The 22,693-nt window shown below is 39.8% G+C and overlaps 1 protein-coding gene across 1 annotated transcript in view; it reads left to right on the forward strand.

Moving 5' to 3' along the window:
- Positions 1–22,370, forward strand: part of CDKL4 (cyclin dependent kinase like 4) — a 57,590-nt gene extending 35,220 nt beyond the window's left edge. The window contains 8 exon segments of the mRNA XM_033419225.2: positions 4,377–4,449; positions 10,378–10,468; positions 11,581–11,628; positions 13,070–13,219; positions 14,655–14,737; positions 16,444–16,500; positions 18,759–18,893; positions 21,094–22,370. Of these exon segments, the coding sequence (XP_033275116.2) occupies positions 4,377–4,449; positions 10,378–10,468; positions 11,581–11,628; positions 13,070–13,219; positions 14,655–14,737; positions 16,444–16,500; positions 18,759–18,893; positions 21,094–21,195 (739 nt within the window). The 3' untranslated portion in view covers positions 21,196–22,370.
- Positions 22,371–22,693: the final 323 nt, after the last annotated feature.

The raw sequence follows: 22,693 nt of genomic DNA on the forward strand, positions 1-22,693 counted from the left end.
GGAGCTACAATAATGGACAAGGTAAAGCCCTTGCAGAGTTACAAGCCTTTGGAGAACAATAAAGCACACTGAGGGATTAGAGAATGCCTGATGAGGGGCGTAGGTGGAACAATAAAAACAAAGCTTTGGAGGTCTGTTCAGGGAATAGCAGAGGCTAACTGGGCCAGAGTGGAGGTCGGTGGGAATGTGATAGGAGATGGGGGTGGGGAGAGTTAATAGAAGTGAAATCATTAAGAGGCTGGTAGGCCACAGTAAAGGTTGGATTTTATTCTAGGATAACAAAGGTTTACAGAGAAGGACTCAATTCATCTTGGGTACTGATAATGAAATCAAGTTTTCCATGTCAAGTTATATAACAAACTAAAACAAAGATAATGAGCTCTGATGTCAGCGCCAGGATTCCCCTGAATGGCTAAGAGAGCAGCCTCTGAGTGACCCAGTCTGAATTCCCTGACCCTGTCACCCTTACTAACCCCTACAGGCTTGAACCAGAATGTCTAGTTTTTGCTTTCAGGCCTTCACTATTCCAGTATTTGTTTGTGCACTCACCAAAGTATACTGTTTAAACACAGAGTATCAGTTGGTTTCTACAGAAGGTTTTATTTCACTCCAAAGTGCCTTGAAAAATGCTGAGTGTGGCTGAATGATGTTGCAATGCTCTACCTTTCTGGAATGAACACTGTGTGAATCCGTATTCTCTTTGATAACTATCTCCTCTTCCTAAGATCAGCGGTATTTGTTTGTAGTTGTTATTTTGTATAAATGTTGTTTTGCCTAAAATGGAATCTGCCTTCTTGGAATCTGAGATCACGGAAGGATTCTGTTTTGAACAGAAGCCATGACTCTTCCTGTGAGGTGCCCTTAAATACCCCTCTTTCGCAACAATAGCTGGGGAGTTTCTTAGGACATTGCTTCATGCCTAATTCGGTGTTACTAACACTAGTAACCAGGGTTCTGCCAGTCTCTGAACCCTTGCCCCTACCTGGTTTCCCAGTTCCAGTACTGGATCCTGGTGCCTAGAGTCCGTGGACCAGCACAAGCGTTCTGTTTCTACATGAATAGGGCCATGTGTTACTCTTGCCAGTTCCTCTCAGGATTTTTTTTTTTTTTTTTTTGGCTGCGATGGGTCTTCATTGCTACGCGCGGTCTTTCTCTAGTTGCGACACACGGACTTCTCATTGCGGTGGCTTCTCTTGTTGCAGAGCACGGGCTCTAGGCGCGTGGGCTCGGTAGTGGTGGCTCGCGGGCTCTAGGGCGCAGGCTCAGTAGTTGTGGCGCACGGGCTTAGTTGCTCCACCGCATGTGGGATCCTCCCGGACCAGGGCTCAAACCCATGTCCTCTGCATTGGCAGGCGGATTCCTAACCACTGTGACACCAGGGAAGCCCTCCTCCCAAGACTGAGATTCACTCCCTTCCCTCCACCTCTACCAGCCTCGTCTAAACCACTAGATCTCACCTGGATTATTAAATTAGCCTCCGAATTAACCTCCCTGTATCCACTCTGCCCCAGAAATCCATTCTCTATTTATGTCACTTGCCTTCTTGAGTCCTTTCAATGACTTCCCTTTGAACTTAGAGTAAAGTGCAAATTCCTGACCCAGATTGAGAAGGCCCTCGAGGGTCTGGCCTCCGCCAGCCTCAGCAACTTCACTCACACTTTAGCCACACTGGCCGCCACACTCCCAGCTCTTTCTCACCTCAGGGCCTCTCCCCATCCTCTTCAGGCTCTTTGTGTCTTTGCACTGGGTGTCAGCCCCATCTACTCACCTCGTCTGACCCCAGACCCTCATATCCTGAACCTGTGTTTTAATACCCAGGCTCTTAAGGGATAGACTTCTCAATAAACTTGTGTGGTATTATTCCAGGAAAAGTGAAAGCACAAATAACTTGCCCAAGGTTATAAAACTAGGAAGCAGCACGGCTGGGGTTTGAACTCTGTGCACAAATGGCTGTACTATTCCTTCTGCCTCATTAAAAATATATAAATAATGTAGTCTCAGGCTTGGCTCTTAGGTAAAGGAGGGAGAGGATAAAGTTATACCAGAATTCAGTATAGGAAATAAAAACCACTCTAGACATTTTAAGTGGAAAGGGACTTAATACTGAGAATTAGGTGCTTTCACAATACTGAGAAGAGCTAGAGTCAAAAGGCTGCCACCAGATCCCTGATGCCAAGGGCTTGACACCGTCACTGTGATCTGAGATGGGGAAACTGCTCTGAGCAAAATACCTCCATTCAGTGGTTGCTATTTCTTGGTGTTTACCCAGACCTAACATGTCTTGTCACTGGTGCCATACCTGCGTCACACACAGGCCAGCCCACTGTTCTGCAAGACCAGCTCCATCTGCACGATAATGAGTTCAGTTTTTAAAACGTGATCTAAACACGATTTAAATATCCAAATATGATAAACTATTAAAACTGAGTGATGGGAGTGTTTGGAATATTAGGTAATTTTACATTTTTTAATCAAAAAATCCTTACAGTAGAACATTTAGTGAAAAAAAAAATCTTGTGTTTTCAGATTTTTGAAAATATGCCAACAACAACCTCATCTCCGCGAAGAGGGCTGAAAAGCAAACAACACACTGAGAAAAATATTTACAGCATCTATGTAGACTCTGATATACATTGAGTCTTCATAAATCAATTTAAAGAAGAGTAACTAGACCAATCGAAAAGCAATAAAGGGCATGAACAGAAAATACACAAAAGGAGAGAAGTTTAATGTTCAATAATGTGAAAATTAAAATCATTAGTAATTAATGAAATGAAATTAATGAAAACCAAAGTGAGATATCTTTTTATTTTAACCACAGCTTGGCAAACGTAACACTGGCAAAACGGAATGTTGGCAAGACAATGAGGAGATAGGGACTCAAGTGCACAGATGCTTGGTGGGCGTGTAAATATGTACAACCTTGCTTAGTGAGGGTAGTTTGGCCGTATGTAACTATGAAGGCATCATCCTGGGACAGTGATGTGAGCAATGGAAAGACATCAACAGAAAAGTTAAAGGGAATGTAATTGCTGCAATTTATAGAAATGGTTACACAAAATACACTAAGTACTCCCAGACAGAATACAAGTTGCCCAGATCCCCAATTCCCCAGTGGAAAACACTTCCCAATATTTTCTACAGAGTGAGGAATCTTCAGGGGCAAGAAGCTCCCAGCCTCCCATTCTCAAGGGCCCTTTATTCTCCCGAGCCTCCCCTGGCTGTGTACCTGCCTGCTTACCAGGCATAGGAAACTGTTATAAAACAACCCTGGCACATGCTTGAGTGTTTACCACCAATGTGAATTGGATGAATTGAAGGTCAACCTTCGAGAATGTCTTTTTTCCTGCAAAACCAAGTCTCAGGTCTACCTGAAGTTACTTGCAGGATCAAAATGTAACATGTGCCTACCATAGGTCCCAGAAATCCCACTTCTAGAACTTACCTTAAAAAGATAACTGCACAACTTCCATAGATGGATGAGTAGATATTCACTGAAGCATTGCTTCTAGAAATGAAAATCGTGTCAGGCCTAATTGCTCATCAATGGGGACTAACTAAGTAAATTATGATACATCCATATAATGAAATCCTTGGCCACTGAAATATATGTATACATATTAGTATCTGTACCTCAATGCATAGGATGTTTCTGAAAGAGTCAGGGGAAGTTGCAGAGGATGAAATGATTGGCAAGGCAGGTATGAGAGAATTCTTCATGGATATTCTTTTAACTTTAAAAATATTGAACCATATGAATGTATTTAAATATTAAAAGGTAACTGCAGAGAGAGGGAGAGAAACAGAGATTCCTAAAGGGACAGTCAGTATAAGTTACAGCAATTATTTTGAGCTAGCAAGATTTGAGTCAACACTTTTTATTTCTTTACTTTTCTATATTGTTTGAATTTTCATGATAAGCATGGATCATTTTTACAGATGTAAAAATTTCTAATTACAAAGCAAAAATTATATAACCAAAAGAAAAAGTAGTAAAGCAATTTTCGTTAAAACATTAAAAAAAAAAAAAATTTCCCAGGGCTTCCCTGGTGGCGCAGTGGTTGAGGGTCCGCCTGCCGATGCAGGGGATACGTGTTTGTGCCCCGGTCCGGGAGGATCCCACGTGACGCGGGGCGGCTGGGCCCGTGGGCCATGGCCGCTGGGCCTGCGCGTCCGGAGCCTGTGCTCCGCAACAGGAGAGGCCACAGCGGTGAGAGGCCCGCGTACCGCAAAAAAAAAAAAAAAAATTTCCCAGACTCCCTTTGCGCTGCATCCTTTGGCCATGACAAGACCCGCCCATTCCATTTCTATTCCCAGTTCTGCTGCTGAAACCCTATCATAGGAGTTTTCATTTCCTTTTTTGTTTTTTCCCCCAGAGTTGCTGATGGAATGATCAAAAGTGTGTTATGACAAACACTTCAAGCTCTTAACTTCTGTCATAGACATAACGTAAGTAACATTTTCTAACGTATTTGCTGATTTCTTCATGATGACTCTTCTACTTAGCTCAGGGGTCTATTTGAAGAGCTAATGACAGAGGGAAAATAAGGACCAAAAGAGCCAAACAAAAGAAAGTTACAGAATATGAGGAAAAGTAATGCATTATTCATGGCCCTTTTCCAATTTCTGTAAGAATCGAATTACTCCTTCCTTATAAATTAAAAGTTTGTATAAACTTAATGTTTCTTTTTGCCACAATACTGATTCCTATAATTATTTTTAAATTGGATTAAAATAAGTTTTCAGGATATCAGAGGTGTAACCCTCCATGGCACTTGATTTTGTTTTGTTTTTAATGTCTCTTAAGTCTTTTATTCTATAGCAGGACCCCTTCCCCTACCTTTTTTTTCCCCATCATTAATTTTTTACAGCCATGGGTATCAAACTTAAGCATGCATCAAAATCACCAGGAGGTCTTGTTAAGACACATTTTGCTGGGCCCATTCCCAGAGTTTCTGATTCAGTAGGTCTGGGATAGGACCTGAGAATTGGCATTTCTAACAGTTTCCCAGTTGATACTGAAGCTGCTGGTCCTAGAGCCACACTTTGACTACTCCTGTGTTATAGAAATCATTTTGGCCGATTGCTTCCTATGTGTTACTTAACTTGTTCTTTCACCTGTATTTGCTATAAATTGGTGTTTATATCCAGAGGTTTGATCATACTCAGGTTCAGTTTTTTAGACAGGAATGCTTCACATATAGTGCTGTACACTTATTGCATCAGCATCATGAGGCATATATTATGTCTGGTTGTCTTTCCCACTTTTGATTGTCTTAAAATAGATTAGTGGGTTCAGGAGGTGTTCATTTGATCCCCTCCATTATCACTTTCCCTGTCAATCTTTTTTTTTTTTTTTTTTTCCGGTACGCGGGCCTCTCACAGTTGTGGCCTCTCCCGTTGCAGAGCACAGGCTCCGGACGCGCAGGCTCAGCGGCCATGGCTCACGGGCCTAGCCGCTCTGCGGCATGCGGGATCTTCCCGGACCGGGGCACGAACCCATGTCCCCTGCATCGGCAGGCGGACTCTCAACCACTGCACCACCAGGGAAGCCCCCCTGTCAATCTTTTATTTCGTTTTAGCATTCATAGATAATTATTACCTCTCTCCAGGATTTCATTAGGGTTAAAAGGTGGTGATTTTCTAATTCTGTTATTCCTTCTGCATTTGTTAATTGGAATTCTATGGAGAAGAATTTACCATCATGGACTCTGGCTACTGTAAAGTACAGTAAGATAAATATGTGATTATTCCCTTTGTTTGTCAATACTCAAGAGTGATGAGCCAGTGTGTTAGCAACCTCCAAGAGTGAACAATGAAGGGTTTTGGGGAGGTGTAGGGTATCGTTATAAACGAATGGATTTTATGTATTTGATGTGTTTCATTCCTTTGCAATAATTGTTCTCTCTGATGTTCAAATCTTAGGCCAGTGGGAGCTTCTTTAAGTAGGCTCTTGGGTGCTTTTGCTATAATGATAGTTTTTAAAAAATAACTCTAGACCTTTTGTGTTGGTGCCTACACGGAGGCAGTGTTGAGGCAAGGATACAGACTACCATATGGTCAATTTTGATGCCAGCAGAATATCTATCATAGTAGTCTAGGATTGCTGAAAAAGAGTACAGGATCATGGAACTAAATTTCAATACTTAGGGAAAGCTTCCTTTAGCTTTAAGAAAGTCAGTGACTTTTGTTTGTTTGTTTGTTTGTTTTGTTAGGATAAGTCAGAAGCTTTTATTTTCTATTGATAGAGTATAGAGGGATATTGGCCACAAGATACATAAACCTGTTTTTCATGATGCAAATTGTACTTTCAAATAATTACGAAAGATGATGCTGAATTGAATCCACATCTCTGTTGCTTTTCACCATGCTCTGAGAGGTATTCAAGTTCACCTAAGTTTGTTGCTAGAGTTTTATGGGTAATTAAAATGATTGTTTAAAAATTCTTTTTACCGTAAGTGTTGTACATTATCCCTATATAATCATTTTCCTGTGTACTGATTATAAGCTTGAATACAGTGTCTGTGGCTGATTTATCTTTGTATCGCTTTAGCCTAGCATGGATCTTTTTATATAAAAGGTGCTCAGGAAACATTTATTGAATAACTGGATGAAGGAATGAATGAATGAGTGGGTCAGTCAATCAACTTACCTACCTGATTACTACTTACTATTTCCAGTGGACCCAAACATTATTGTAGCTCAATACAACTGCCACCGTTTCTTTCTCTGCTTGGAACAACATGTTCTGTACCTTAAACTTTGAAATATTGAAAACCTCCAGTTTATAATCTGTGGCCTTTATTAAAAATGGATAATTTTTCAGACAAAATTTCTTCCTCCAACGTGGAAATTACTTCTGAACTCTGGTTATCCCATTTTCTTATGCTGTGGTAAGCTTTTATGTATCTTTTTTTTTTTAAACAAACCTATTGTCTAAAATGCACACAAAGGAAAAAAAATCTAAATCATATGTAAGTTGTTACAATACTACATCTAAAACCTTTATACTCTCCTTATTTTAAAGGAGCCCTCATGATACTCTCAAGGAATAGAAAAGGCAGTCTGACCCAAGTGGTATTGCTAAAGATTCCCAGCTTTCAACCTGTGGTGACCATGACTACCTTTTCATCTCCAGAGTGGTGATCCTACCAAGAAAGGAAGGTTACGGTAGTAAGGGATTAAGGCCTTGCTACTCAAAGTGTGGTTTGTAGAGATCACCTGAGAGCTCGTTAGAAATGCAGGTTCTCAGGCCCGTTCAGCTCTGACTCAGAATCTGCATTTTAACAAGATCTCCAGGTGATTCATGTGCACATTAAACTTTGAGAAGCACTGGACTTATGAAAATACCTACTCATTTTGTTCTTTTTTTACCCTATAATATGGCTAGATTGAGGTAACTAAAGTGACCATTTAGCATCATTGTCAACTCATGAATTTTTATATATTTGACATATCGATTAGAGAAAAACAACTTCATATCTGGGAATTCCCTGGAGGTCCAGTGGTTAGGACTCTGCGCTTTCACTGCCGTGGGCCCGGGTTTGATCCTTGGTTAAGGAACTAAGATCCTGCAAGCCACACGGCGCAGCCAAAAAAAAAAAGAACTTCATGTCAAAATGACAAAATTACAGTGACTTCCAAAATACAAGTATGTCTGGCTGTAACATCCATCATCATCTTGTTGATATCAATGACTTAGTTGTCAGGGAGGAGGTTCCTTTCCTCTCTCATTATGAGTATCCATCCGTAAGGCTCAAAGAACAACCTTCTCAGATGTCCATTCAGGCTGTATAAAGAAGCAACTTCTAGTAGGGAAGCTTCCGGAGATGATTCCTAAAATTAAGGGTCAGGTTTAAAATACCATGAATACCTCTTCTTGCTGGCTTTTGAGATTGTAAAAATGAGATTGCACATCAGCTACAATAACCCAGTTTAAGCAATGTTTGCTAAAAGCTGTGTATGATACCCAAGTTTATCAAAGTGTTTTGGTTACACTGACTTGCAAGTTATTGCTCTTAGGTGGAAAATAAGCTGATTGCGAGAGGCATTACAGAGTTTGCACTGAGTGCAGCTTTGCAGTGGAGAAAGTGAATGTTGTATGTCTAAGCATCTGTTCTCCACACTCTGCTTCTTACTGTTCCAGTGATTTTTACTCTCTTTTTCTTTCTTCTATTATATAATACTCCATCTATCCTTCTTTTTTTTTTTTTTTTTTTTTTTGCGGTACGCGGGTCTCTCACTGTTGTGGCCTCTCCCATTACGGAGCACAGGCTCCGGACGCGCAGGCTCAGTGGCCATGGCTCATGAGCCCAGCCGCTCTGCGGCATGTGGGATCTTCCTGGACAGGGGCACGAACCTGTGTCCCCTGCATCGGCAGGCGGACTCTCAACCACTGCGCCACCAGGGAAGCCCTATCCTTCTTTATTTGTAGCTTCTCTTACCTGCATTACACTAAAAATTTTTTCAGATTCTTTGGGACATAATCAATACTTCATTTGCCTTTGTATGTTTTGGTTGGAAAATAAGTAGCTGTAAATTTCACATGGATTTGCATATTTAAATAGGCCAATAGACAGGTATCAATGTAAGTCCATTTACTTAGTAATGACACATATAGTACAGAAATTTTAGAATCTGATGCAAACTCACCTGAGGGATATAACCTATTCTTATTAAATCACTAATTATTATAGGTGAATATGATGCAAAGTGTTAATCCAGTTTTCATAAATGTGTTGCTTTAAAAGGTAGGATGAAAACTATGCTGGCCTATATTATAACAATGTATTTTTAAAAATTAATATCTAGGGCCTTAGGACTTTTAAGAAGCCTTAAAAAGTTTCTTCTAACTGCTGGTTGTACAAATTATGAGACAGTTGACAGTAATTGAGACAATACAAATAAGCTTCTAGTACCAGTGCCGTTTTTGTGACCCAAAATGAATTTAGGGTTCAACATTTTCTCTTTTTAGATAGCTATTATAGAAGAAAAAAAAATTATTTCAAAATTGTCAATTTGACAGGAATACTTCAAGAGACTGACAGCACAACAGAGAAGTGAGGCAGAAAGAGCTGATTGTTGTGGTACTTAATCCGGAGACCGTCGGTAGCTACCTGCAATCACAGGATTGTTGCAAGGATGAACTAATTCATGTAGAAGTGCTCTGAAAAGTTCAGAGCTCTGCATGAGGGCTGAGTTGTACAAGAAGAGCAACATCATTTTTATCTACGTGCTTGTTTGGAGGGAGGATAACCTGGAAAGCTGAAGTTCTGAAGAATAGGGCCTGAGTTGTTTTCTCCTGGGGCATCCACAGCATGGAATAGCCATTTCTGGACTAATAGTGAGTGGGGCTCACTCAGCCCACCTTCACCCACACCCCCAGCTTAGCCCTCTCACATCCAGGAAGGAGCACCTGCTTCACTCAGGGTCCTGGGGTGTTGCAGCAAGCTGTAAGCTCTCCACACATAGAGGACTCGGAGGGGAGAATGCCTCCCGCTGGTGACCCGCTCTCCCAGGGGCAACTCCAACAGCATCCTGTGGTCACGTTTCAAGAAAGCTGTTAATGGTTGCAGATTAGTTGGGGATACTCATCCCCTCGGGCCGAATATTTGGTATCTCTTGTTAATAGGTGACCATTACATCCCAGCTTGCCCAGGACAGTTGTGGGCTGTTGTCCTCGCCTAGTAATTAATAGAACTCCCTTTCACACATCCTTAATAGAGCTGGATGATAAATAAGATGGTCACTCTAAAGAATTTTGTTTTTGCTGTCATTCAAACGTTTTTCCAGTTTCTCCAATCTGCAATATTTGTGCAACCTGCATTGTGATTCTTGGGGGGCAGCCGTTCTTATTAGGAGCACTCTGAGTGTTACCTCGTTCAGGGTTACCTCATACTTGATTTACAAGGTTGTGTTAATTACTGCTGTACAACAGAGTGACTCCGTTATACATATATATATATATTCTTTTTTTATATCCTTTTCCATTATGGTTTATCATAGGATATTAAATATAGTTCTCTGTGCTATACAGTAGAACCTTGTCTCATTCAGGGTTTTACCTCTTACTGTTTAAATAGGGCTCAGTAAAAAGTGGAAAAAATAATTATGTGATACTGCCTTCTCAAAAATATTTTTTTCAGTTTTCCTATCCAATAATTATTTTAATTTCTTTCCTAATATAGCAACTTTTTTTTCTTTTGGTATAAGATTTACAAATGAAAAAAATGGCAATTTAAGTTTTTAGAAAAATGAAGGAAAACCATATTTGTGTTTATCTCACAGGCTTTGTTTATCATATAAACTAATAGTTAAGTATTCATTATGCTTCGTTGTCTTGATGACTCGGGGAAATAATTAAATATTTTCTCACAGTGTATTCACAGAGATGTAAAACCTGAAAATATTCTAATAACTAAGCAAGGAATAATCAAGATCTGTGACTTTGGGTTTGCACGAATTCTGAGTAAGTAGCAGTTTTTTACTAACTTATCCAATTCAGATGATTATGAAATGATACAATTAAAATTCTTACTTTAGATACTGAATGTATGCTGATTGTTATATTGTTATTATTCAAAAAGGGAAATTTCACTGTAACCTTTTAGTCAGTACATCAGTTCACACTTCACCTCCATCCAATCAACTACAATTTATTGGATGTCACATTTATGTACTTTGCCCCATAGGAAAGGAAAAGAACTACAAGATGCATTTCTGGTCTTCATGCACTTATAATCTGAAGTAAAAGAAACAAAAGAATAATACAAGATGACAGGCAATAAAGTACTAAAGCGAAAGGGCAGATGGTTCCCTGGAGGGAGATATTAACGTGGTCTAGAGTGGTTGGGAAAAACTTCTTGGAGCTGATGAGACTAGGAGAGTAAACAGAAAATGACAGAGAGGATTCAGAGACAGTGCTGAGAAAAAAGAAGTCATCCCAGAGAGGGAGGAACCAAGGGAAAGGGGGACAAATAATGATGTCTCCTTGAATCTAGAGCTGTGCAGCAGGCAAAAAACATGCATTAACAACAGATACACTGCACGGGGGGCATACACATAATCAATATCCTGATAGGACCCAAACACAGGTGACTTGACAATGCATTGGGAGGCTGGTTTATACTTGAAGTTACACTGTAGAAATTCTCCCTACCCCCTCGCCCCGGTCCTTTCTTTTTAGGATTATATAGATGTTAACTAGCTAAGGTACCTTTGGAAATTGAATTTTTTTTAATTGAAGTATATAGTTGATTTACAATATTATGTTAGTTTCAGGTGTACAGTATAGGGATTCAGTATTTTTGCAGATTATACTCCATTATAAGTTATTACAAGACAACGGGTGTAATTCCCTGTACTGTACAGCATATTGCTTATCTATTTTATACATAGTATGGGGAAGGTGAATTTACTATCTGAGTACTGTTTACTCGATTAGTGCCTCACTGCATGAACTGTTAGGAGTATCGTGGCTTCTGAGAATTACTAAAGCTGATCTGAATGCCTGACTGCTCTTGGGAGTAGCTCCTCTCTTGGGAGAATGTGACCCACCTGATTTTACTGATGCATTTGCAGTTCCAGGAGATGCCTACACTGATTATGTTGCTACAAGATGGTACCGAGCTCCTGAACTTCTTTTTTTTTTTTTTAACGTTTTTATTGGGGTATAATTGCTTTACAATGGTGTGTTAGTTTCTGCTCTATAACAAAGTGAATCAGTTATACATATACATATGTTCCCATATTTCTTCCCTCTTGCATCTCCCTCCCTCTCACCCTCCCTATCCCACCCCTCCAGGCGGTCACAAAGCACCGAGCTGATCTCCCTGTGCTATGCGGCTGCTTCCCACTAGCTATCTGCCTTACGTTTGGTAGTATATATATGTCCATGCTTCTCTCTCGCTTTGTCACAGCTCACCCTTCCCCCTCCCCATATCCTCAAGTCCGTTCTCCAGTAGGTCTGTGTCTTTATTCCTGTCTTACCTCTAGGTTCTTCATGACATTTTTTTCCTTAAATTCCATATATATGTGTTAGCATACGGTATTTGTCTTTCTCTTTCTGACTTACTTCACTCTGTATGACAGACTCTAGGTCTATCCACCTCATTACAAATAGCTCAATTTCGTTTCTTTTTATGACTGAGTAATATTCCATTGTATATATGTGCCACATCTTCTTTATCCATTCATCCGATGATGGGCACTTAGGTTGTTTAAATCTCCAGGCTATTGTAAATAGAGCGGCAATGAACATTTTGGTACATGACTCTTTTTGAATTGTGGTTTTCTCAGGGTATATGTCCAGTAGTGGGATTGCTGGGTCATATGGTAGTTCTATTTGTAGTTTTTTAAGGAACCTCCATACTGTTCTCCATAGTGGCTGAACCAATTCACATTCCCACCAGCAGTGCAAGAGTGTTGCCTTTTCTCCACACCCTCTCCAGCATTTATTGTTTCTAGATTTTTTGATGATGGCCATTCTGACTGGTGTGAGATGATATCTCATTGTAGTTTTGATTTGCATTTCTCTAATGATTAATGATGTTGAGCATTCTTTCATGTGTTTGTTGGCAGTCTGTATATCTTCTTTGGAGAAATGTCTATTTAGGTCTTCTGCCCATTTTTGGATTGGGTTGTTTGTTTTTTTGTCATTGAGCTGCTTGTAAATTTTGGAAATTAATCCTTTGTCAGTTGCTTCATTTGCAAATATTTTCTCCCATTCTGAGGGTTGTCTTTTGGTCTTGTTTATGGTTTCCTTTGCTGTGCAAAAGCTTTGAAGTTTCATTAGGTCCCATCTGTTTATTTTTGTTTTTATTTCCATTTCTGTAGGAGGTGGGTCAAAAAGGGTCTTGCTGTGATGTATGTCATAGAGTGTTCTGCCTATGTTTCCTCTAAGAGTTTGATAGTTTCTGGCCTTACATTTAGGTCTTTAATCCATTTTGAGCTTATTTTTGTGTATGGTGTTAGGGAGTGATCTAATCTCATACTTTTACATGTACCTGTCCAGTTTTCCCAGCACCACTTATTGAAGAGGCTGTCCTTTCTCCACTGTACATTCCTGCCTCTCCTGAACTTCTTGTGGTAGATACCCACTATGGTTCTTCAGTCGACGTATGGGCTACCGGTTGCGTTTTTGCAGAGCTCCTGACAGGCCAGCCACTGTGGCCTGGAAAATCAGATGTGGACCAACTGTATCTGATAATCAGAACACTGGGCATAAGTTGCATTTTATGGCTTACAGAGTTGCTAAAGTGTTATAGTAGTGGTATGTCACTGTAATGAACAATAAGACCTTTCTTTCTTCTCCAAAGTGCTACTCAGGATGGCTGGTCTGGGTTGTAGCCAAAGCCCAACCCTTTTCTCAATGTGTAGAGCCATAACTTCTGTCAGTGAGGAGTTTTCAGATGCCTTTCCAAGTCAAGTCAATTAGCCGTGGAATAAACTATACATTTACTTACCTTATCAGCCTAAGATAGGGCTAAGGATATGAGTCAGCTGCATAGAGCTTACTCTAAAGATATTTACTCAAATGCACTTTCTATCCTCTGTGAAAGAAGAATTTTCCCCTTTCCTCTAGCACAGGGGTCAGCAAACTTTTTCTATAAAGGGCCAAATGGTAAATATTTTAGGTTTTGCAGGCTATACAGCCTCTGTTGCCACTCCTCAAATCTGCTTCTTTATACTTAAGAATTTACAAATTACTTTCACACACACCATCTCTTTCAGTCTTAAGAAAAGCCCATTAAGGACATTATAACATTTTTCATTGTGCCTGGTTTTACCAATGAGGAAACTGAGGCTCTGGGAGCTTCCATGAGTGGCCTAAAGTCCTACAACTAGTTAAGTGCAGAATAAGAATGGACTCAAATGCTCTCTTTCATGAGCTTTCATCACGATGCAGCGTCCTCAGCACTTGTCTACTTCCACCTGGTTGGAAGAGAACATAACCCAAAAGATCAGCTGCAGCTTTACGCCAGCAGCATGGATGCAAACAAAGTGATGGGTGTTTATTAATCCCTTCCCATAGGCTCTCCTGGCAGCATGGCTGCTGGGCAAGGAAACTCCTGCTGTCTGGTCTGATGCAATTCCCTGTGTGGTCCCAACACATTCTGCTGGAGAATTCCGCAGCATGAAAAGTGTGGGGTAGAGTATCACTACAGACCACACCTTAAGCTTCTGCTGTTTAATTGATTTCCTGCAAGGTTGTGGAAATTTACATTAGGCAGATGTTAGACAGACGAGTCTGAATCCTGGGTCTGTCACCTAATGACCGTGTGACTTTAGACGGCTGATCAAACCTCTGAGCCTCATTCTCTGACTGGGACAGTATAAATGAAAAATAGCAACGATTGTGAGATGGTTATGAGATTAAACAGGATCATATGTGTAAAGCCCTCCAGACCACTTGCTTACCTCCTCTTTTGGTGGCGGCTGAATGGCAGACCAAACCATGTGTGGCAAAGAGAGTTCCTTGGGAGCACTGACCCTACCTGAGAAGGTATGTTTTTGCATTGACCCATTCCTCCCAAATCTGGAGGGAATGATCAGGCTCAGTATTTCTTTCACATCTGGACCTCAGAAGTTAACCATTTAAGCATTATGTTATTTTTAGTAAATTTTTCATGAGTTATGTGGTTTGTATTTAACAGGAAAACTAATCCCAAGACATCAATCTATCTTTAAACGTAACCAATTTTTCCATGGCATCAGTATTCCTGAACCAGAAGATATGGTAAATTGCTCGATTCTGGTGTTTTGTTATTTGTGTTGCTAGTTTCTTTAAAGGGGTACTTGTTTCTTCTTTAATGTTTGTGCTTTGGGCTCCTGTTTTCCTTACGACACACTGACACAGGTCAAAAAAACTATGTCAAAACTACATAAAATGAACCAGGAGAATGCTTTAAAAGTTTACTTGCCCTATGTATTCAAAGATTAGTTCAATTTTAAATTTGGAAGTGAAAGTATGCTTAGTTCCTTCATAAATACCGTGAGCCTTTTATTTTTTTATTTATTATTATTATTTTTTTGCGGTACGCGGGCCTCTCACTGTTGTGGCCTCTCCCGTTGCGGAGCACAGGCTCCGGATGCGCAGGCTCAGCAGCCATGGCTCACGGGCCCAGCCGTTCCGCGGCATGTGGGATCTTCCCGGACCGGGGCACGAACCCGTGTTCCCTGCATCGGCAGGCAGACTCTCAACCACTGCGCCACCAGGGAAGCCCCCGGGATCCTTTTAATCAAAACACTCTGGTACCTTGCCCTGAAATAATTATTTTCTCATAAACAGTACTTACCATAGTTGTCTCTATTTTGAAAAAAAAATGCATTGTCTATTTTCTTCAGCTTCTGACACAAAGCTCAAATCAATAGAAACTATTTTTTCACAACATATATTTCCACATGGAAGGTCATTCCACAAAATGATCCTCGTTGTATCCAAATCAAAACTGCAAACCACAATGACCACCTCTGCACTCTTCCTGTGGTCTTTGCCTTTTTGTGGGAATCTACCAGTGACTACTTGACCCTCTTATTCTCTGTAGTCATTGATTTCCTGTCTGTGTTACCTAAGTTTGGGCTATGATCTTTAAAACTCTGTATGATCTAGATTCTGCCTGTAGAATGAAAGGACGGTCAGGGGAAGCCTGTGCCACGCTCCAGCTGTGCTGGAGGTGGGGAGAGTCTGCAAAGCCAGGTCATGATTTATGGCACCTGTGAACCATCAGATTCAGGTGGTCCCAACTTCTCTAAACACCCTGTTCATCTTAAATTTATTTCGTATAATACCTTGATTTATGTACTGGATTTCTTTTTTAGTATATTTGTTAAGGCTTTTAACAAATACAATAAGAGGTTAAAAGTTGAATTACAAGTCTAGAGGTTGAATTACAAAAGATTATTTATATAACATGTTTGATTTAAAGACTAAAATACAACAAATTCACATGTACCTGCTGCCTAGTTAAGGAAGGAGAATATTGCCATTGACTTGGAAGCTTCTCACTCCCCATGTACCCTTCCTCAATCCCATTCTCTTCCCCCCTTACTATTCTGAATATTGTGTTCATCATTCTGTTGCTTTCCGTAGTGCTCTTAATTATGCAGCTCAGTGTATTTTCATTAATGCTCAAAGCATTTCTGTAAGTAGATCAGGCATCCCTATAAGTAGATATTAGGGTACTGTTGTAGGATTTCAGAAGGGGACATTTAGCACGAACATTTACCAGACACTAACTGCAAAACACCGTGAAGTTAATAGCTTCAATTTTTCCCAATACACTATACAGTAGTATAAAATTATGTAAAAATATGAATTTAAAAAATCTTCAAAATCTAACCAACTAGGGGGTCTTTCTCCAAAGTATTCTTAATGCTAACATGTTTAAAATATCCATTACTTTGTTTTTAGGTAACATTGAAATGCTTTACTTTGTTTTTTAGGAAACTCTTGAAGAAAAGTTCTCAGATGTGCATCCTGTGGCTTTGAATTTCATGAAGGTACCTAAGCATCAATTATAACCATTGTTGACTGCAAGTCATAATGATTGAAGCTGGTAACTCTAGGCGGAGTGGACAGTAGGGCAAATAATGCCAAGGTAAAAATGTAGTCATTGAACCAGTTAAGGAACTGTAAAATAATTACAGTTAAAGGAACATCAGTGGTTTAAACAGTAATCTTTCTAACATATCCATTAAAATTAGTAGAAGATGAAAGAGTATAATTAACGTCTGCCATGATGAAGACCATACTTCTGCATTCATTAGGAAATTTGACTGTTAAGTCAGTATATTCAAGACTATGGAAATTTATGAGGATAAATGTACTCCTTAAATTTGAAGATCAAGAATTGTGCTGTAGGGCTTCCCTGGTGGCGCAGTGGTTGAGAATCCGCCTGCCGATGCAGGGGACACGGGTTCATGCCCCGGTCTGGGAGGATCCCACGTGCTGCGGAGCGGCTGGGCCTGTGAGCCATGGCCACTGAGCCTGCGTGTCCGGAGCCTGTGCTCCACAGTGGGAGAGGCCACAACAGTGAGAGGCCCATGTACCGCAAAAAAAAAACAACAAAAAAAAATGAATTGTGCTGTAGAGGGAAGAGATATGGGGATATATGTATATGTATAGCTGATTCACTTTGCTATAAAGCAGAAACTAACACACCATTGTAAAGCAATTATACTCCAATAAAGATGTTAAAAATAAATAAAATAAAAATTTTAAAAATAAAAAGAACTGTGCTGTCCAATATGGTAGCCACTAGTTACATGTTACTATTGAGCACTTGAAATATGGCTGATTAGAATTGAGATGTACTATATTTCTATGAAAATTACTTTAAAAAAGAATATAAAATATTTCATTAATAGTTTTTAAAATATTACATGTTGAACTGATAACATTTTGGATACACTGGATTAACTAAAATTTTAAATTGCTTTCTAAAAAAATCAGTAGAAGATCAGGCAAAATCAGAACCATGCAGACACCAAATATAGCCCCTGTACCAGGGCCAAAAGAGATAGTCAAACAAAGGACAAATTCTAATAAAAAGCAGAAGAAACTCATCTATGACCAGTATGCCATTCATGCTTGACCAACTGAGGCCATGCTAGAAAGTGTGCCTCTTCCATTCAGTGTGGACGCTGAAAGCCTTTAGTGGTATAGGGATGGAGATACTAGTATGAGTATCTATCTTTAACAACCAATTAAGTTATATTTATAGCAATGACTTCCATACCACTGATCAGAATGACTACTCATCAGAATGAGCTTTTTAAAAATATACATTCCAATAAATAACCTCAGATTTACAGAAGCAGAATCTCTATGAATAGGACCTTGGAATTTGTATCGTTAAGCCTCCCCCTAGGTGATTATGATAAGCAGCCCGGTTTGAAACTCTTCTGATCTAGAAAGTAGAGCCATCTGGATGACCTAGAGTCAACTTTGTAGACCAACCTTTGTGCTAGCGCTGGTCACTACCCAGGTGCTATCCAGGGTGCTGGATTCCTTCAGTATGAGTCCCCCTGAGACTCAGAGGCCGACACCTCTGAGCTCTCAGACTGCCCTTACCACTGCTCCACTGGACCTCACCTGCCTTCTACCTGTCTCACTGCTCTGACTTGCCCTAACCCAGCACTCTGCAGGCCCTGTCCTGGAAGTCTAATTCTCCAACCTTGTTCTGGACAGGTTGTTCTGACCCGCCTGCAATTTAGCAACCCCCCCGAGGGGTTGGTGGAGGGTAGGTCAAGCCCTGTAAGCCCAATCCATTCTCAGGTGGCTTCTCAAACTTGAACAGGTATTAGATTCACCCTGAAGGCTTGTTAAACACAGATTGCTGGGCCCCACCCCCAGTGCTTTTGATTCAGTAGGCCTGGGGTTGGACCAAAGAATTTGTATTTCTGGCAAGTTCCCAGGTGATGCTGATGTAGCTGGCCTAGGGACCACATTTTGTGGAGCCCTACAAACTATTTGCTTTGACAAGTGATAAAGAAATGTCACTGGTGAAACGCACCTGACCTACATTTACCCCCTTTGAGACATTGAATGTTCATCAAATCTACCCTCAAAAGACTTTGAAAGGGCAAAAGAAGAGCAATTCCAGTTATTAACAAGTTCCAAGTACTGGATAATATACAAACTTGAAGATTTTCTAAACTTGTATTTGCTCTACCAAGTTATTATTCAGAGTTTTTGGGCACAGTAACAAATCAGGCTCCTCTTTTAATATCTTCTTTGCTCTTCCCGTCTTCCATAGGAGTGTCTGAGGATGAATCCAGATGACAGGTTAACTTGTGCCCAACTCCTGGAGAGCCCCTACTTTGATTCTTTTCAATAGGACCAAATTAAAAGAAAAGCATGTAATGAAGGAAGAAACAGAAGATGTCAGCAGGTACCTCCATTCAAAAGTTAAAGTGCTGTAAAAATGATTCTTTATTTTCCTTCTCTACCTTTCAAAGTGAGAGTAGGTGGGCACCAAGATCTTCTCTTTGCACTGGTTTAGTTGTATTTGTTTGTCTAATAAATATTGGTGATTGATGTCATAAAACCATAAAACTATGAAAATATACAGATTGTCACAAAATCTTATTCCAAATACACTTAAGTTATTGCACAATTCTTTTCTTACACTGATTCGATATCCCCCCTGCCAGGTCATGTACCCAAAACACAACAGTTTCAAACAAGTAAGCCCCAATTACAGCAGAACTGAGTTTGACCAGCATTATGGAAGAATCCCGGTACCTTCTGTAGCCTCCAGATGCCCAGTAAAGGAAACTTGACTCTTCTGTCTTTTAACCCGTGGCAGGCACCTTAGTCTGCCTTTCCTAGGCTTTTCCTGGTAGCCAAGGACAAGCTCTGGACAGATACAAAGAGCTGAAACTCAGATATCTGAGAACCAAATTCTGTCCTAAAATGTTCCAATATTGTAGAATAATACAGTGAATATAAAGACGAACACTGATTCTGTAGCTTATTAGGCAACTACCATTTACTTGCAAAACTCTGAAGTTAAAACATAAACTCCATGAAAGTAGGTTTCTTTGAGGTTGGATTTTTTTCTGCTCACCTGTATCCCCAGCACCTAAAACAATATCTGTTATATCAAAGGTACTTAATAAATATTATCCAAATAAATAAGTAGGTGAACATTGCTTATTAATAAGCCAAGATGGTAATTTTCCCTTTTTCAGAAACTGACAATTGTCACATTTTGCGTTTGCTTAATCCTCCACCTCTGATCTACTTTTTTGTTCATTTATCTTCTCATTAGCATCTTTACCATAAAGGAAGAAAGTGGTCTCTTTCAATAGTTAAAATAGAAGTTTGTTGGGAGAGAAAGATGTATCCAAAATCTTTATCCAAAATAAAAATCCAAATTTGTATTACATAGGTCATTTTACCTTTAACTGTTCAAGTTACATGTTTGCAAGTTAAGCCCAATAGAGTTTACTTAAATAACCAAAAAATTAGGGTTTGTTTAAATGAGTCTGAGGCAGCAATTTGAAATACAGTGTGAATTTTGTGTAAAAGCACTGTCCCCTCAAAAACATCTCACCAACTTCCCCAGCTTTGTCCTGGGAGGGTGGATGGCGGCCCTGATCCATCCTGCATCTTGGTCCCTAATCCACTTTCCACCACGCTCACCTCCAGGTGGGTGAGGACCCTGCTCTCCCTTTAAGTCTCCAGTTCACAGCTGTGCTGCCCTTTAATACTTTGTGGCCCAACTGATACAGATCAGGGACTTTACAGAAGGCCTTCCCAAAGACCCAAGACAACAGAAGGAAAAGAAACACCAAGAGCAGCATGCACCTAGAGAATGTCATTTACAAAGACGATGTCATGTTCTCCGTGCTTAGCCATCTGCATCCTGTCCATCTCTATGTGCTAGCCCCACCAGAGCCCTCACCACGAGACCATGCCTAGCCGCCTCCCTCCTTCAGGTGAAGTCCATAGAGAGCAAGGCCAAGAGAAAGACAGGGATGTCTTTCAAGTTCTGGTTTTCTTTCTGAGGATACACCTCTTTCCTAGACATTTTACCATATCAGAAAATAAACTAAAAATTCAGAAAGATCTTTTCATATAGTGTGGTTTCACTTTGTAAGTTCAAATTTCTACCTAGATCTTAGTTTCTATATCTCTGAATGGATAACCAGCAATTTCCCGAAGACTAAATATTGTTTAAAGTTGATAGTAAAGAGGTTTTAAATCTTTGCTGTTCTGCCAGTATCCTAAAATTAATATCCAAAATTAAAATTTTGAGATGGGTAGAATGTAGACTCTTAGAATTATTGTTTAATAGCTGGTGGACATCTATCTTTTAAACCCTGACTAGACACTCATAAATGAGTTTATTGAAATAAATCATAGTACATCTCTGAGAATCCTAGAATAAATCATAGAAACAAATTTTCAAGTATCAGAGAATCACAATTTTTGGAAAAAGTAACCCTGTTTAGTTTTAAAAATTGATGTCTTTTGACATCTTTGCACCATGTGTATCCTTTTTGTTTTACCACCTTTAAATCAAACTGTACCAATAGGAATTATTTTCAATTTACTTTCCTATTTTTGTCTTGTTCTGCTATTAGAATCAACTGTTGCGTCTCATACCAGGAAGCCACATCTCCCCCACACCTGATGGAAGAAAACAAGTCTTCCGGTTAAAATTCGATCATGTTCCAAACATTTAGTTCTTTCAAGTGGAAAGTAATTTAATAGGTACACATTTTTGTACCAGAGGAATAGGGATTCTCAGTGTTTCAAATGCAAATGAGCCATATGAAAATTAAGATGCTTTCTAGAATTGTTTTGCTCTGATCATTACTGATTCCTCTGCCCATGCTTTTTACATGCCAACTTTATCTTTTAGAACATTTTCTTTAAATGTTACAAAGTCTGAACCTGCACATATGGAGGAGACATTTTCAATTTCATCAGAGCAGCCCCTCTTGAAGCAATGTGTATCGAGAATTTGTGAGCTTATACTTTGATTTATGAGAAAGATTTACATTTATCATCTTGCTTCAGCTGACCACATACTGTCTTAGAGCAGTATCAAATAGCTTGCCTAGCTGTTGTTTGTGTAAGGAATAACATTATGTTTCTGCATTTTAATTCACTCTTATTGTAACCAGGTCTGTTGAGTAATGCTGGTGTTTTATTTTGTGTTTTTTTATTGGTGTAGTAAGGGAACCTTGAAATGTCATCTAGGTTTATCCCTTAATTCCAGGGCAGACTCTACTTTCTCTGTCTCATAAGACATTGACAATTCTATTTTTAAAGCTAGCTAGAGAACATGCCATACACTTACATAGAAAATAGTGGATGAACTGCAAGGAATTACCATCCTTGTGACATCATGCCCTAGGGTAATTGACTGCTGACTCTATTGCTCTCCTTTGGTGCATCACGGTTCCTTATCCTTTTCTCCTCCTGACTAAATCATCTCAGTACCTAAACCTGTCCTCCTGGGTGTATTTTCTGCATTGTCAACACTCTCTTCCAAACATTTGCATCCATAGCCTCTATAAACTTGTGCAGCCCTACACTCAGGCATCATGGTCAGGTCAAGTTTGTAAACACAAGAGCAGGAAGATTATCATTCAATTAACTTCATTTTGTGTCTCTGATCCAAAAAGACATAGACAAACAAAACACCTCAATAAGTGAGCTGAGGGCTTCCCTGGTGGCACAGTGGTTGAGAGTCCACCTGCCGATGCAGGGGACGCGGGTTCGTGCCCTGGTCCGGGAAGATGCCACATGCCGCAGAGCGGCTGGGCCCGTGAGCCATGGACGCTGAGCCTGCACGTCCGGAGCCTGTGCTCCGCAACGGGAGAGGCCACAACAGTGAGAGGCCCGCGTACCGCAAAAAATAAAAAATAAAAAAATAAGTGAGCTGAATTTATGTTGGGATATTTTCCCAAGTAAACTTGACACACACACACACATACATACATACGTATATGTAAATATATGTTTATAATTATAAATTTTGAAGCATCATAGTAGATGCCTTTTATCCTGGACATCTAAAAATGATACCGACTGTTTGAAAGTACTTTTAGTTTGCTAGCAAGGAACTCATGTAAAATAATAGCATGAGGCTGTCTATCATCACTGTCTGGCATAAAGGCACAAAATAGTGATGTCTCTATCAATAAATATTAAGATTATTTCATTAAATTTTTT

This window comes from Orcinus orca, chromosome 13, assembly GCF_937001465.1.
Source record: "Orcinus orca chromosome 13, mOrcOrc1.1, whole genome shotgun sequence".
In the NCBI taxonomy this organism is placed as follows: domain Eukaryota; kingdom Metazoa; phylum Chordata; class Mammalia; order Artiodactyla; family Delphinidae; genus Orcinus; species Orcinus orca.